Below are 13,082 nucleotides of genomic sequence, written 5' to 3' on the forward strand. Positions count from 1 at the left end.
TAAAAAAAAGGGGGTTGGGGGTGCCCCCACCCACCCCCTACTTTATCTGAAAGGATCTGATGATGGATACTGTTGCATAACAAAGCCACGAGGCTGCACATCTATCATCTCTTAACGAATTAACAGCACTGCAGCCTGGAATTAAATTCTGCTCTGGCTGAAATTTGAAGGAGGCGGCAGTGAAAGCTGCAGGATCAGGTCGTGAACTCGGGTCACTTCTCTGTCATTCCTTCAGACCAACTCTCCCGAGAACACGGGGAGGGGGGAGTAAAACGAGGAGGTTTTAGGAACAGACAGACGGACTCTTGCTCAAGGCCTCCCCTGGTGTCGAGCAGGGGCAGATGCTGCTTTGCTATTCTGGGAAGTTGATTCCAGCGAGGAATTTCTACATGAAAGCAGAAATAGAGGAGCAGGAGGAAGTGGAACAAGTGCAGTCACCACTGTGTGACTGATAAAACGCCATCTTCGCCATCATTAATACTACGATATACAGAGTCACACCGACTCCTCAGAGTAATCTGCACAAGAATATGAAACAGTAAGGAGCCAACCTCATTTCAATGATGACATAAACAGCACAAAAACACAGTGTGCTTGATCTGCCCAGCACCAAACACCAATCAGAGTTAGAGAAGAGCTGGTGAAGCTTTAGCACCTTAAGAACAGGCGTTTTTCTCCGGAGCTGGAAAACATTAAAACCGGAGCTAACAGAGTGTCAATATAAGGATGTATCTTCATCAAATATTGTTTTTCTACTGGATACAGAAAAACTACAAATAACCAGCTGTTTGCAAGCTCAATACATCATTGCTATTTCTTGTTGTGATTGACAAAAGCTCACAAGTTTATATTTTATATCTGGGTCCTGTTTTTGTGCATGTAATAACACCGTGCCGAACAGGTCATTTTTAGAAGCAAAAATGGAAACTCGTGACCCAAACTGCCCGCTGTACACATCTATCACAGTTTTCAGACCCCCGTCCCCTGATTGGAGCTGTGCACCGTGTTCCTGTGCAGAGAGATTTATTACCGGAGGCACTCTCAATTTCAGCTGGACTCATAAAGTAGTTTGTTTTTGCCTAATTATACTTGCTTGCTGGATTTGCCACTTTATTAAAACTTTTAATTAATCAGAAGTCTCGAGGTGGCTGAAAAGCACACAATTATTTTTACAATGTGTACACGCTGCACTGTAAGACAGGAACCGAGAGTCACACTGTTTCTATAATCTGTTGAAGAATGAAAAAGAACGAAGAGATTGCAAACATTTCACGCAATTTTGGAAACTTTGTTCTGTATGATGCACAAGATGCAGATATATCCTAAAAATAAGTGTTAGAACTGTCAATCGTCTATTACGCAGAACATCGTGATGTAAACAGTCATCACAGACAAGTGACATTCACTCATGTGGTCTGAACGTTACATTCGAGTCACGCCTGAGACTTTAAAGTTCAGCAGTGGCTGAACCTGAGGAGTAAACAATCTCCTCTCCATCGAAGCGTTAAATCAAACTTTCCACGGTCAAAGTTCAACCCCCAGCACCCCACAATCAAAACTACTGCGTGGTTACCTGATACGTCACAGTTCAACAGGTGGACACAGTGATTGGGGCTTTAGAGGGGAACAGCTTTCAATTAAAGAGCTCCTGATGTGGTTCGTATGACTGAAGGCAGCTCCTCTGACAAGCCTGAGGATAAACAGCTCTTTGATAAAGTTGAAAGCTACAAAGGCAAACAGCTGCTGTCAGCAGGTCTGCATGTCTTTATACCACAAACAATGGAACTGGGCAAATGGCAAGTTTGCTTAATGATCCCAAACCGATTGTTAACCAGGATCCCAGACTGAAATCTTAGCACAAAGTTTAGCAGCTGAAACCAATCAAACATAACATTTTGAGCACTCACAGGTAAAGTGAATAACACGGATTATCTCTTCATTATGCCACCTGTTAGTCAGTGGGATATATTAGGGGGGGGAGTTAGTCCTCAGAAGCAGGAAAAATAGGGAAGCGTAAGGATTTAAGCGAGTTTGACGAGGACCAAATTGTGATGGCCAGGCGGCTGGGTCAGAGCATCTCAAAAACTGCAGCTGGGGGTTCCCAGTCTGCAGAGGTCAGTATCTATCAATAAGCGATCCAAGGAAGGAACAGTGGTGACCCTGGACATGTGAGGCTCGCACCTTCAGGGGTCCAGTGGAGTCCATGTCTTGATGGTTCAGGACTGTTTTGGCAGCAAAATGTGGGCCAACATAATATTACGCAAGTGTACAGAATGTTCTGCCTGATTGGTCTATAAGACAATAAATATATGACAACCCACAGCATCCTAAAAAGCACTCAAAGGATCATCTTTGTCTGCGTCCCTGTAGCCCTGAGGGCCAAAAGCCAGACTAGCAACTCAAATGCATTTGTTCATGAAGAACAACACTCACTGGGATCAGGAATGATTCAATTTCATGTTACCACCAACTGGCAAACATCTGGTGTGGTGACACTCCCCCAAAGACTGACGAAGCATCCAAATAGTGCGGAGGTCACCACCCAAAGCACCTGTTGCACAAAACTCTGCATGTGTGCAAAGATATAGCTCTCACATGAAAGAAACATCTGAACCACTCAATTAATGACCAACATGCTAAACTGCCATAACGTCAGCTGGATGCAAAGGCAGCTGGTATCGATCCGACCCTCAGCAATGGAGTCTCTCCGTTTAAGCAGCTTTGAGAAAACAGCCTAAGACAGACAAAGCTGACCATTCACCCAAACAATGCTAGGAAGACCAAGTGGTCTGGGTGTGGATCCATAAAAAGTGATTGGTAGAGTAGAACACACCCCACCGCCCCAGCAGCAGCAGCTACAGCCACATTTCTCAGCATTAATAACCCCACAACCCCACCCACCTAAAATCCAATACAAATCCATTCCCAACCCCCAAATGCCAGGGTGGTGCTGGTGGTGGGGGAGGGGTGGACGGCTCCTCCAGGACAGCTGGGTGTATAAAAATAAAAGCCCCCGACCAGCTGTGACTGTGAGAAATGTCCCATCCTCACCAACACCACACCCCTGACTCACTGCGAATTAAATACGCAGACAAATGGAGGGCTTACTAAATTTATACACATGCAGACGAGAAAGATTTACTCACACGAGGGAAAGCGTGAGTGCAGGAGCAGCTAGGGAGACCTGCACTATGGGAGGAGTGGTAGAAGGTAGTGTGTTTAATTGGTTTGCTTGAACAGGGTTGGGCCTTAAGACGCATCAAAGTGAGAAAGACATTTTTATCCAAGTTATTTCATTCTAACAGTTTTTAATAGGGATTTACAGCAGATTTCATGAAAGAATACAAGAAATATGGTCTAATATAAACAGTCTAATCAACTCAGAGTTTAAATCGAACTGATGTGGACATTTTTACCCTATTTTGTTCTAAAGACCAAAGAATTCACTGATAATATGAAAAAAAACAAAAACAAATCAATCAATCATCCAATATAGACGTAGTAAAACTTACCTGCAGAATATCACTGAGGTCCAAGAGCATGTCTGAGAAAAACCAGGTCAAGGACACTAAATGTTCAGGTCATGATTTGTATTTTTCCAAACAGTCAAACAGAAGAAGAGCCAGGCTGTCATCGTTTTTAGGTGATCTTGAACAACAGTTCTCCAGGTTCTCTGAAGGTCTTTACTTTTGACGTCGGCTGTTTTTCCCACTCATTTTCACTCAAGTCCTTGTACATTACATTTCAAAATGTTTGTTAAGCAACTTAAAAGATTGACCTCTGAGTCATTCAAGCATAAAACAAACAAACAAACAAAAAGTTATGTACTCAGTGGATGAGCCAGAGTTTTATCTACATATAACAGCATATTTAGCAAAGAGCTGAGGTTAAATGACACTTTGTTACTGTTTCTTTGGTAAACACCAACATGTTAGTATTTTCTGCAGTCCTAAAAATCTCTTTAGGGCAGATAAACAGTATTTGAAATCATGTCATATCCTGACAGATGCATTTGGCCTTTCAGTTGATTCATCTACCGTTTGCTGAAGCCTCATCAGAAAGGGTCTCAGTAAAAGGATGGCTGTCAAAGTAATTCGTAAAGAAAGAAATGAAGCAATCAAAATTACACAAGAACTGGAATGAAAATCTGTGGCAAAAATGTCCAATTTGTGATGAACAAAAATGAGATTTTTTGCTTCAAATTAACTTCAATATACATGAAGGAAAGAGACAGGACAGCCATCAGCAGGCTACAGCCATCTGTAAAACACGGTAGAAGCTCTGTCATGGTTTGGGTCTATATTTCAGTCTGGTGCTGGAGCTCATGACAAAACTTCTGTAATTATTAATGCAGAAGAGATCCATCAGATACCATCTAATAGCATCTGAATGACAACTTTGTTTTTCAGGATGACAATGATCCCAAACCAGTGCTAATGCACTGAAAGCCAACCTGGATAGAACAAAATAACACAGCAAAACTCACCAGAGCCCAACATCACTGTGGCAGTGTGGAATCATTTTAACAGAACAAATAAAAAGGTAGCCAGCACCCTCTAGGAAGCCCGAAGAACCATTTTCATGATTTTCAAGCTTGTCTGAATTACAGAAACTCTATTTTTGTCTTATAAATGTGTATTTTTGAGCTTTTTAACTACACCTAGTCCCCATCCTCCTGAAATGTAAAGAAATGATGGGTGGTTCAAGAGTTTTGCACAGTACTATGAATATAAAGACAGTTTTATAGATCCCCCCCCCCTACCCACCCACGAAACTAAGCGCAGGTAGATTTCCTGATTGTATGACTTTGCACATGCTCAGAGGGCACCAGCATAACCTTAACGACCAAATTAAAATTCAGTGAACACAAATCAAATGACACCTAAGTGTCACTTTTAACCAGGCGACTCTTCAACAACAATAATAAGGGATTGCATTTATATAGCGCTTTTCGAGACCCTTAAAGCACTTTTACAATTTCACTATTCATTCATTCACACACTGGTGGAGGCAGCTACAGTTGTAGCCACAGCTGCCCTGGGGCAGACTGACAGAGGCGAGGCTGCCATATCGCGCCATCGGCCCCTCTGGCCATCACCAGTAGGCGGTAGGTGAAGTGTCAACGACCGAGACTGTCCAAGCCGGGGCTCGACCTGCCAACCTTCTGATTACAAGACGAACTGCCAACTCTTGAGCCACGATCGCCCAATAGGCCTGACAAAAAGACACAACATGCCTGACCAGGGTCTGGATAGCTTGTCCTCCCAGTGCCCGACCAGCTTGAACACACTGGTCTCTATGGCGACAGGTGCACCTGTCTCCAGGCTGCCTATGTGGATTAGCGGGGCTCCTCTGAAAAAGACCGCACAATGGAATTAGCAGCAGTGCAGATGAAATGCAAAAAGATAATCCCGGCACATCCCGTCTGGAAAGTGCAGATGATTCCATTAATCAGGAAAATAAAGAGCAGCAGGTCCTTCAACACATCTGGACCGTGGGGTGAGGGGGCTACTTAGATCTTATACAACAGCAGGAGATATTTAATCCTCTGATCTCCCCCCTCCTCCCCCGTTACACATCTTAGTGGCTCTTATAATATTTCACATCAGTCACAAGTCCGTACTTATATTAAACAGCATTTGATTGCAGCAGCCATTCCTGTTAATGCTGGTCAATAATTCTTCTTAATGCATTTTGCCTCTAAATTTGCAGCCCTCAGACCTGATGTTTAACTATGAAATTGAGAAGTTGAGATACCTTGGGTTGGGGTGGGGGACATAAACCCTGGCCGATCAATTCAGTGTTATTTTTAAACTCAACAACGACACCAAAGCTTAAAGACAGGTCCATAAAGAAAAGGTTTTCCCACTTTGCCCTGACCTCAATCAATCAGCACCTTTGGGATGAACTGGAGCACAAGCTGTGAGTCAGACCTCATCAGCCAACATCACTGTTGGACCCCATTATTGCCCCTGTGGCTGAATGGGAACAAATCTCAGCTACAAAAACCTGCTGACAGCCTGAAACACCAAGAGAGTGGAGGAGCAACAGATTAATGCGCGTGGTTTGGACATGAGATGCCCTGCAAAACCAAAAGAACTGAGTAGACTGCTGTGCAAAATAAAACAGGTAAAGGCTGTTGTTGTTGTTTCACACCAGACGCTTTATGGAAATGACCGCCCGTTTGTGTGTCTCTAACTGTAATTATCTGGCAAAAAAATGATCACACCAGGTACCATTTCCAAAAATAACAGTCCGAGCAGTTTTGAGGACAGACTGCCTTAAAAGAGGTAAAAAGACCCAAAGTTTCTGGAGCGAGATCAGAGAGGCGGTGTGATGCAGCCAGGAGGCGGCTGTGGCTGCAGAGTAATTGCCCTACTTTCTGAGTGTGGCCACTCTCAGAAGGACACACTCAGAGGTCCATCAACATGTAAGAAGAGACTGTATTCAGCTGCAGTGAAAGAAGTTAATGATGGTAAAAGGCTTAAATAAATTCTGTATAATTTTATCATTTAAAACCTTGTTTTTGTTTTATTTCAGTAAAAACCTGGTCCTTAGTGCAAGACTCCAGTTCATCCACCGTCAGAAGCAAGCCATTTTAATGCCAACCGTATGTAAGGCCATCCTCCCTTAAAGTAGCTTTCTTCTACTCGCAGATCGCTCTGTTAGGCACGTCCCTTCTCAGTGACATCATACAGAACCAAGAGACAAGGCTAAAGATCCAAGGTCAAGATGGAATGGACACATGCAGAGGAGGGACAGTGGATATAACTGGACAAAAGATGTCAAAGATGGATCTTACAGGCAGGAGGAAAAGTAGAAGACAGAAGGGTCATGGATATACTGAGAGCACAACAGGATGCTAAGCATAGGATGAGATGGAGGCAGATGATTCACCACAGTGAAGAAGAAGCATAACATAAACAAGAAGTTTATGGGAAACTACAGAATTATGAGACAGCAGGAAAACTGAAAATAGAAAGAATGTATTGAAGGAAGATCAGAAAGACAAATAGAAAATTCACAACACATGAACGATCGGTGAGCGTCTGAAAATGGATGAATGATCCCAACAGTGTGGCCGCTCCTCGTAAATTAAACCCCAGGTTTGACGGATGTTTCCCTTTTTTACCCCACTCTCCTTCTCCTTCCGTCTTTGTCCTCATCCTCCCCTGCGACAACATTACAGAATCACCCAGCTGTGGAAAAGGAAGCGAGCGGAGCTATTTTTACCCCAGTGACACTCTTCAAAACATGCACAAATAGACAGGCCTGCGCCAACACGCGCGCACACACACACAAACACAAAAGCCCAGCAAACAATGCAGCAGGAATGCATTACACCCTGCTCGCCTCTTTTCATTAGGCAAACCTATCGCGGCCGTTCTGTGCAGCAGTTACATAACGCAATCACCCTCGGAGGTGAAGTGAGTCAGGAGTGAACCCACACTGAGAGCAGAAAATAAATAAATAAAGAGCTTCTGTGCTTATGAAAAAAGGATGAACCAAAAAGTCCCATTATCCCGATGATGACACATCACTCTCGACTTCAATAAGCTGCCGTTAGCGCTGTATGAAACATTTAGAAAGGCGGTGACAGGCGGCCCGGCCTCCGCAGGCTCACATCAAAAGCAACCTGCTGGCTTTATTGTGCCACCCTCCATCGGTATAAAAGGCGGGTTTGCAAATTTAACTTGCAACTTTGTCTCAGCTAATACTGAACATCTGCTCAACCGCTGCAGGAGGAGCGCAATAGAAAGGAAAGGGTTCCCTGGTGCATGCAGGAAAAGCAGCTCGGTTATGGAGGAAACTTCTTTGATCAGGCTTCCCCTCAGAGAGCATTCTTCATTACATTCATTTAAACCAACACACAGGCAGATGGCTAACTTGCCAGCTTGACACACTTCAAATTTATCATTCTAGTTCAACTCAGCCTGATGTAGTTCCCATTAATCTCTCAATTTTGGCTCTCGGAGTCATGCTAATTTGCATTCCTTGACCCTACACATCAGACAGACACACTTACAGTCTAGAAAGTCAGCTAGCAAACAAAACTACAAAGCTGATGTTTAAGGCAGATGGTGTATTGAGTGGTGAGACCGAGAACTATTTTCTGTTGCGAAAGAGGGACACATATCTGTTTGCCATGAGACAATCGCTTAAAAGATGCCAGATATATGGCACCGCGGACACGTAACACAAGCAGTAAGAGGCATGCAGAAAAATGTTTTGTGTGTTTCTTCTAAGAAGGGACAGAGCTGTGAAGGCAAGCTTCATCCATAAAACAGGATGAAGCACAGCATCGCCATGGTAGGCCATTCAGAGGGTGACTTTCATATAAACACGGGCAAAGACCTTCAATTTGCTAATACTTAATCATTATTTTGCTCTTATATCCAGATGTATTTTCTTTGCAAATGCTCCATAAAAACATTTAGACAAGTGAAATAATGCAGTCGAGCAGGATATGTAAAAGGAACCTATGCTGGACATTTTATCTTATTATTCTGAGCAGAAAGGATACGCGGCGTTCCCTCGGTTCGGCAGACCATGTAGATGCAGGCGGCGATGACGTGGGAGGCTTTGCGGCCACGGGTCAGGTGTTTGATGAGTGCCATCTTGTAGAAGTTCAAAGCTGTGTCCATATGGTGCTGGTTCATCTGTAGCTGGTTCCCCACGATGTTGATGTGCTGTTTCGCTGGGGACACAAACAGACAGACATCAGCTCACAGAAACAAAGAAAAGTACAAGAGTTCTGCAACCTGCAGACTTTTAGGATCGATACAGAAAAGAAGAAAAACAAGTTTCAGGGGAGAGCTCAGCGTGTGACTGCAAGGTTTGTCTCCTGCCTGCATGAGTGCGCCCAGAAGCTGTCATGGAAAATAATTCTTGCATATTGGAAGCTTTGACCTGATGATGACGACATGTGATTCAATAAATTTACAGGGAGAATTTCATGGAAGTCCAAGGGATTTTTTCCAAAGAAATCTGACATATATCATATCTATGACTATCCAAGAAGATTTAGTTGAAATGTAAGTGAGAGATGGACACGTGGAGAGTTAGTTTCTTTTCTGTGGATGTGTTTAAGAAGCAATCCATCACATCCAAAGAAAAACATGCCCTCCATACTCGCCTCATTTTAGGTTTATTATGACAGCAAAAATCGCTTTGGCGTCTTCTGGAAAAAAAATTCAGAAAGCTGTTACAATTAAGGGCATCATCCAAAAACAGTAACACACTCCAGCATCCATTCAACCAAAAACAATAAAGTATACCAATCAGACCCAGTTTAAAGTTTAAAGCCGGATATAACTCCCAGATCTAAAAAGTAAAGACAACAATGGTGCCCAAACCTTCCATTCTTTTACAGGAGACTATGGGCAAAAAGTCCATCGGCTCCATTCCTGATGATTTTAAAGGCTCACTCACTCATTTAATCATATTTAACAGAACATTATGTTCATTTTTTTACATTTTGGTCATTCTAAAGTGGCGTACACACAGAAAGCTATTCATCTGTCATGCATCATTCTGTGGCTGATGCTCATACCAAGCTCCTATTGCCTCAGTACCTCTCTAATGAATATACCATGCTGGAATATGTCAATCAGTGATACACTGAGCCCATAAACCCTTCAGTCACTTGCCTCAACAACTAGAAAAGTTTAATTCAGAATTTACCCACTGTGCATCACCAGGAGTTATTTTGCCCACAGCTGCTTAAGCTCAGCAACTGTCATCAACTTTCTCTAGCAACTCAACATGGGCCTGAATTCCATGGTCATTTGGGCTTTTCATGATTTCTCTGGACTTTTATTTTACCAGGATGGAATAATTGCACGGCATACATCTTTGATGCCTTTAAATATATACTGTACATACATTCACTTAAATATTTTAAGCGGTGTTCAAGGTTCTACGGTTTCTTATCTTAATGAGGCTCAGTGTTAACTTTGTGTTACCTTTTGATCATAATTGTGATTGTAATTGACAACAACTGGTAGTTTATCTTCACCAGAATGAATCAGATTTGTTTGACAGCATTCACTGGACCAATGCAGGGAACAATGAGAAAGTCCAAGGAACTCAATCAAGATCTAAGAAAGCGAACTGTAGATTTACACAAAGATCTCTCGAGCCATTTCTAAACAACTTCAGATTCCTAGATCAGTTTAAACAACTGTATATAAGTGCAAGTTACTCAGATGTGTCACCACTTTGCCAACGTCTGGATGAACCCAAACTGCCAGCCTCAGATTAGAGGAAGTTGTTTATAATGTTCAGGGAAAAACCCAGAAATTCCATGGACTGAAAGTGCCGGCCAAGAAAGAAGCTCCAAAATCAACTCTTTCAAACTCGACCTAAATTTGCAGCTGTCCATATGGACGACCTTTGCGACAAGCATTTTAAGGACATCCAGGATATAAAAAATTTTTTTTTTTGAAAAACATGGCAAGAGAAAAAATGCTCAGCTCAAGGCTCCATAACAGGACTTTGCAAATCAATGGGTGACGTCACAGACGCTAGATCCATCCACTATACCGTATATGATAAATCCAAGCAGAACCCTATATGGCAATAATAATCCTTTAGGGAACAGCCTCCCCCAGTAGTACAAGGTGTTGTTTGTTCCGTCTTCCTCACATCAGCCCCAAGCGCTCGGGGCAGATGGCTGACCTGAGCCTGGCTCTGATGAAGGTTTCTTCCTGTTTTAATCCTACTGTCGCCAAGTTCTTGCTCAAAGGGGATCATCTGATTCTCTCTATTATTGTAGCGTTTTTTAAGTTTAAAGCATCTTGAGATGACTGTTATGATTTGGTGCTATATAAATAAAATTGAATTGAATTACCTCCTATAGGAAAACTAAACAACCCATCAGACAGTAAAACAACAGTCCATGTTCAGAGCAATAAAAAAAGCATTCTGTTAGCAGTTTGCTACATCAGTATGGTGGTAATTACACAAGCATCACTTTATGCCCAGCATCATCTACAAGCATGTCGGGGCACACACACCTGTAGAGAGGCAGACGGATTTCATTATACACACGTGTGCAAATGTAAATGGGCACACAAAGACCTGCATAACCACATCTTTACACGCAAATAACAGAAAAAACACGTTTTCCACAGCTCACTGCACGGACCAGTACAGGTGTAGCCACAGGTGGAGGCTCCAGAGAGACTTTATAATTACAGTGCTGCAATGCATTTCTGTGAGTTCGTGACCTTAGATAAACTCCACATGTCAAACATTCTCATGCACGCAACCAGATGTGTGTAACCTACTAAACTGAGTTGGGTGTCTGGGAATGTGAGAGACTCGGCTCATCGTGTCTCATCGTACTGCTCCAGCCTATGTCAACACGAGCTCGTCAGACATACGCATACCCCATCGCCGTCAGCCTAAACCACGTCTGGATGAGTGTTTGTGGTCTTGATCTCTTGCGTCACCAGCTCTAATAAAACTGTACGTGCTAGTTTGGCAGCAGAGAATTTTATGCACAAAATTGATTGTTGTGGCCTTAGTAAATCCGGTAGAATGAATAATCCTGGGTTATACGTCTTCTCCTATTATTTGACTAATCCTCCTACAATTCATATGCAATAAATGCAGTATGTTTGTCTCTATGTGAGCTCCTGGATTAAGACGCTCACATGTAACTGCAACAGCTCTGCTTAGAGGCCTGACAGAGACGTTTGTTTCATTTCATTACAGTGTTATAGAACTGTGGCGGGAAAAAGGGTCAAATTTTGATCACCAAGTTTCTTATTTTACATAATTAAATGATGTTTAAATGTTTACTTTACGACATGGAGAGAACTGTAACGTTACTGTCAGGACAAAGTTTTCTACAAGATAAATGCGACAGCCGGGGTGGGAGGAAGTCTTTTACTACATCGCCAAAGCACCATCCTATTGTTAAGATGCCAATTGTTGTCCACAGAATAGATAATCGGGTGTAGGTAGCTGCTCTCTAAAGCTGTGTTTGCACAGATGTGGAGAGCCCTGTTTATTCACAGATAGAGGGCAAGTATGAGGAGAAAGGTTAGACCAACCGCTGAGCGCTGAGTCACAGTTAACTGTGTTCACATACAGGAACGGATGATTAACGCCACAGTAAGTAATTAGTGGACATAAGTGGACAGACAGCCAAAACAGGTAAAACAGCTTCTCCGACTATGATGGTTCATTTTACATCTAATTAAAGGTAACAGTAGAGTTATAGGATAGTTAGCCTAAGTTATTTAACAGTGAAAAAAGTACTCAAAAATATACAGTGATTAGTGCAATTACACATCAATTTGTTGGAAGACAAATTCACACATTCTCATGAACTTCGAAATAATCGAGTGAGCACCAGTTTGTGAAAGTCACCATGTTGCCCCGACATACATAAAACATGTTACATATGTGGTTAGAAACAAATCACAGTCACAAATCGCTCTTTCAAACTGTGACCATTTAACATTTGCCGTTTTCTCTCCTCTCTCAGTTGCACCTCTTCCTCCTGACCTAAAGCCTCACCTCCTGAACTTGTCAGGGCTCTAACACAAGTTCAAGTGGCAGGTTGCCCTGCAGTGGAATGAACCTGCCCCCCGACCATACACACACACACACACACACACACACACACACACACACACACACACACACACACACACACAACACAGACATCACATGGGGATACAAGTCAGAGAACGGTTGCATTACAGAAAAAAAAACACTGAAATGTACACTACAATGGGAAAGTGCAAGAGGAAAAAAAGAGACCTCTGCTCATGCTGGGCTATAGAGGACAGCATGAGAACAGGAAACAAAAACTCTGCACAGAAAGCAGATAAATGTCCACAGTACAACATTATGTTTACACCTGAAAACATGCATAAACATGTTTATTTATTCCTGATATTGTCGCAATCACTTATCATCAGCAGATCAGACATGCAATCCTCCAGTCTCTGGACACCTGAAAAGCAACAACAGCAGCTTGTTATTAGCTAACATTAGGCCCGAGTGTCCTCAAAATCCCACAATCCCTGTGATAAACAGTTTGGAACCAAAATATTTTTAAAATG

The 13,082-nt window shown here is 42.6% G+C and overlaps 1 protein-coding gene across 3 annotated transcripts in view; it reads right to left on the reverse strand.

The window, feature by feature from the left end:
• brf1a (BRF1 general transcription factor IIIB subunit a) overlaps positions 1 to 13,082 on the reverse strand; it is a 130,958-nt gene that overhangs the window by 107,140 nt on the left and 10,736 nt on the right. For all 3 annotated transcript variants that reach the window (XM_086275933.1, XM_086275931.1, XM_086275934.1), the window contains 2 exons: positions 8,525 to 8,698; positions 3,513 to 3,544 (listed from right to left, as the gene is read on the reverse strand). In XM_086275933.1, the coding sequence (XP_086132059.1) occupies positions 3,513 to 3,544; positions 8,525 to 8,698 (206 nt within the window). The remainder of the gene's footprint in view (positions 1 to 3,512; positions 3,545 to 8,524; positions 8,699 to 13,082) is intronic.

This window comes from Aulonocara sp. 'chitande type north' Nkhata Bay, linkage group LG19, assembly GCF_057382095.1.
Source record: "Aulonocara sp. 'chitande type north' Nkhata Bay isolate Kocher_YH1m ecotype deep benthic linkage group LG19, A_spYH_male_GT1.1, whole genome shotgun sequence".
Taxonomy (NCBI): Eukaryota; Metazoa; Chordata; class Actinopteri; order Cichliformes; family Cichlidae; genus Aulonocara; species Aulonocara sp. 'chitande type north' Nkhata Bay.